Below are 1,789 nucleotides of genomic sequence, written 5' to 3'. Positions count from 1 at the left end.
AACAAACAAACAACCTCCGAGTCTGAAGTCCACCGCACCTGTGCGCATCACTCCTCTTCCTCGTTCTTCATCGATCGTGTGTTTGAGGAAATGGGAAAAATAGGCTTCATGTTGCAGTCACACACTTCCTGGTCAGAAGACGTGCTCTAAATGCGCACCAAATGCATAAAAATGTGCACATTATGGCAAGACTTATTCATCATTACATCTGGTTTTAACATTACTTTTATAAAGTTTGAAGTTGGTGCTGTCCAATCCAGTTCAAATGAACACTGAATGCTCTCACTGTTTTATATAGCAGCCCTGTGAAAGCATCACAGCTTTGCCGATCTGAGAGGATTAACAGAAAAAAAAAATCATGTATCCGCATCGTGATCCGGAACATCATCAAAATTTAAAGGTGTGTTCCTTGGCCCAGTACACACATGTGGTAAAAATGTCATGACAATCTGTCCACAAGTTTTTGAGTAATGTTGTCCACAGACAGACAGACATACGTGACCGAAAACATTACCTCCTTGGCGGAGGTAATAAAGTAAAAATAACCACAGTACCAAATGTATGAAAACTGCAGGGTAAATGTTATGATATGAACATATTTACATTAGAACATGTCAACTAAAGTTAAACAAATAGCTCAAAAACTGGTGCAGGACTTCATCAGCTCTTCAAACAGAACACCTGGGTCACATGACATAAAAGTTCCTGAAGAAAAAACATCAATTTTACACATTGTGTGTCTGATCTAGTGGAACAGTTTGACATTGCCAAAGCAGCTGACCAACATCAGACCAGGACCAGGACTGAGGACCAAAGGGGACAGGCTGTACTCACTCTGTTAGGGGTCCATGGGCCTGGTTCCTGAGCTCTCTGTAGCCCCTCCAGTGGGTCATGTCGCTCCGGACCGGATGTCTCCCCTCTTGCCTCAGAACCTGCTCTATGAGCTCAGCGCTGGCCACATTCACCACAACCAAGGGGCCATATTTAGACTTCCACAAGGGGCCATAGATCTTCTTGTGCTCGATCTATGAGCATAAAGAGAGAAACAGTGCATTAACCACTTAAAGGGACAGTATGGTCATTTCTGAAGTGATGTTCTGAATATTGATTTATAATTTCATATCTTCTGTGACATCAGTTAACGGAGAGCATAATATTCCCTTTTACTGTGATTATTAAATATGAGTATAGCTCAGTCTACCAATAATAATTTAAATATGCGTAATAGTTTGTGTGTTCTTCTGAGAAACTAGTTCACTTTTGTGACTGCATAAAGAAATTATTTTTTCTTTTTAAATTCCAGACTTTTTAAGACTCAAATGTTCAGATTTTCTGTCAAATTTGGAGTTATTTTTGATGTCAAAATCTGTTAACTCATTGGGTTGCAGGTCCTCGTGTAAAATGTATCAGAGTTTTATCTCCTGTCACATTTTTGTTGGCTTTCTAAAGTGTCTTGTAAGGATTATAAACTGCCTTCAACTGCAATCATTGTCCTAAATCAGCAGTGTCAAACTCATTTTCACTGAGGGCCACATGAGCGTTATGGCGGCCCTCAAAGGGCCACTTGTAATGACCTTTGATGTTTCATGTTTAACTTTGACCAAACAGAGTTTTAACACGTTCTCTTTTGAACACTGATAAGAACTAAGTGCATGACTGACTAAATCTGTAATAAATTCAGAAATATTACTAAAAGTAAAACTAATAAGGTTTTTCTCACTGATGAGTTTCTAGTGAGTAGCTGCATTATGACAGATTTACTTTATGGTTGATGCTGACTTTAAAGCAG

General features: G+C 39.2%; 1 protein-coding gene across 1 annotated transcript in view; it reads right to left on the bottom strand.

Moving 5' to 3' along the window:
* Positions 1-1,025, bottom strand: part of cyp27a3 (cytochrome P450 family 27 subfamily A member 3) — a gene marked incomplete at its 5' end in the record, with an annotated part of 17,465 nt that extends 16,440 nt beyond the window's left edge. The window contains 1 exon segment of the mRNA XM_014000011.1: positions 835-1,025. Coding sequence (XP_013855465.1) covers positions 835-1,025 — 191 coding nt within the window.
* Between the last annotated feature and the right edge of the window lie 764 nt (positions 1,026-1,789).

The sequence above is a fragment of the Austrofundulus limnaeus genome, unplaced genomic scaffold (genome assembly GCF_001266775.1).
Source record: "Austrofundulus limnaeus strain Quisiro unplaced genomic scaffold, Austrofundulus_limnaeus-1.0 Scaffold2635, whole genome shotgun sequence".
NCBI lineage: Eukaryota > Metazoa > Chordata > Actinopteri > Cyprinodontiformes > Rivulidae > Austrofundulus > Austrofundulus limnaeus.
This window is presented reverse-complemented; position numbering and strand designations above follow the sequence as displayed.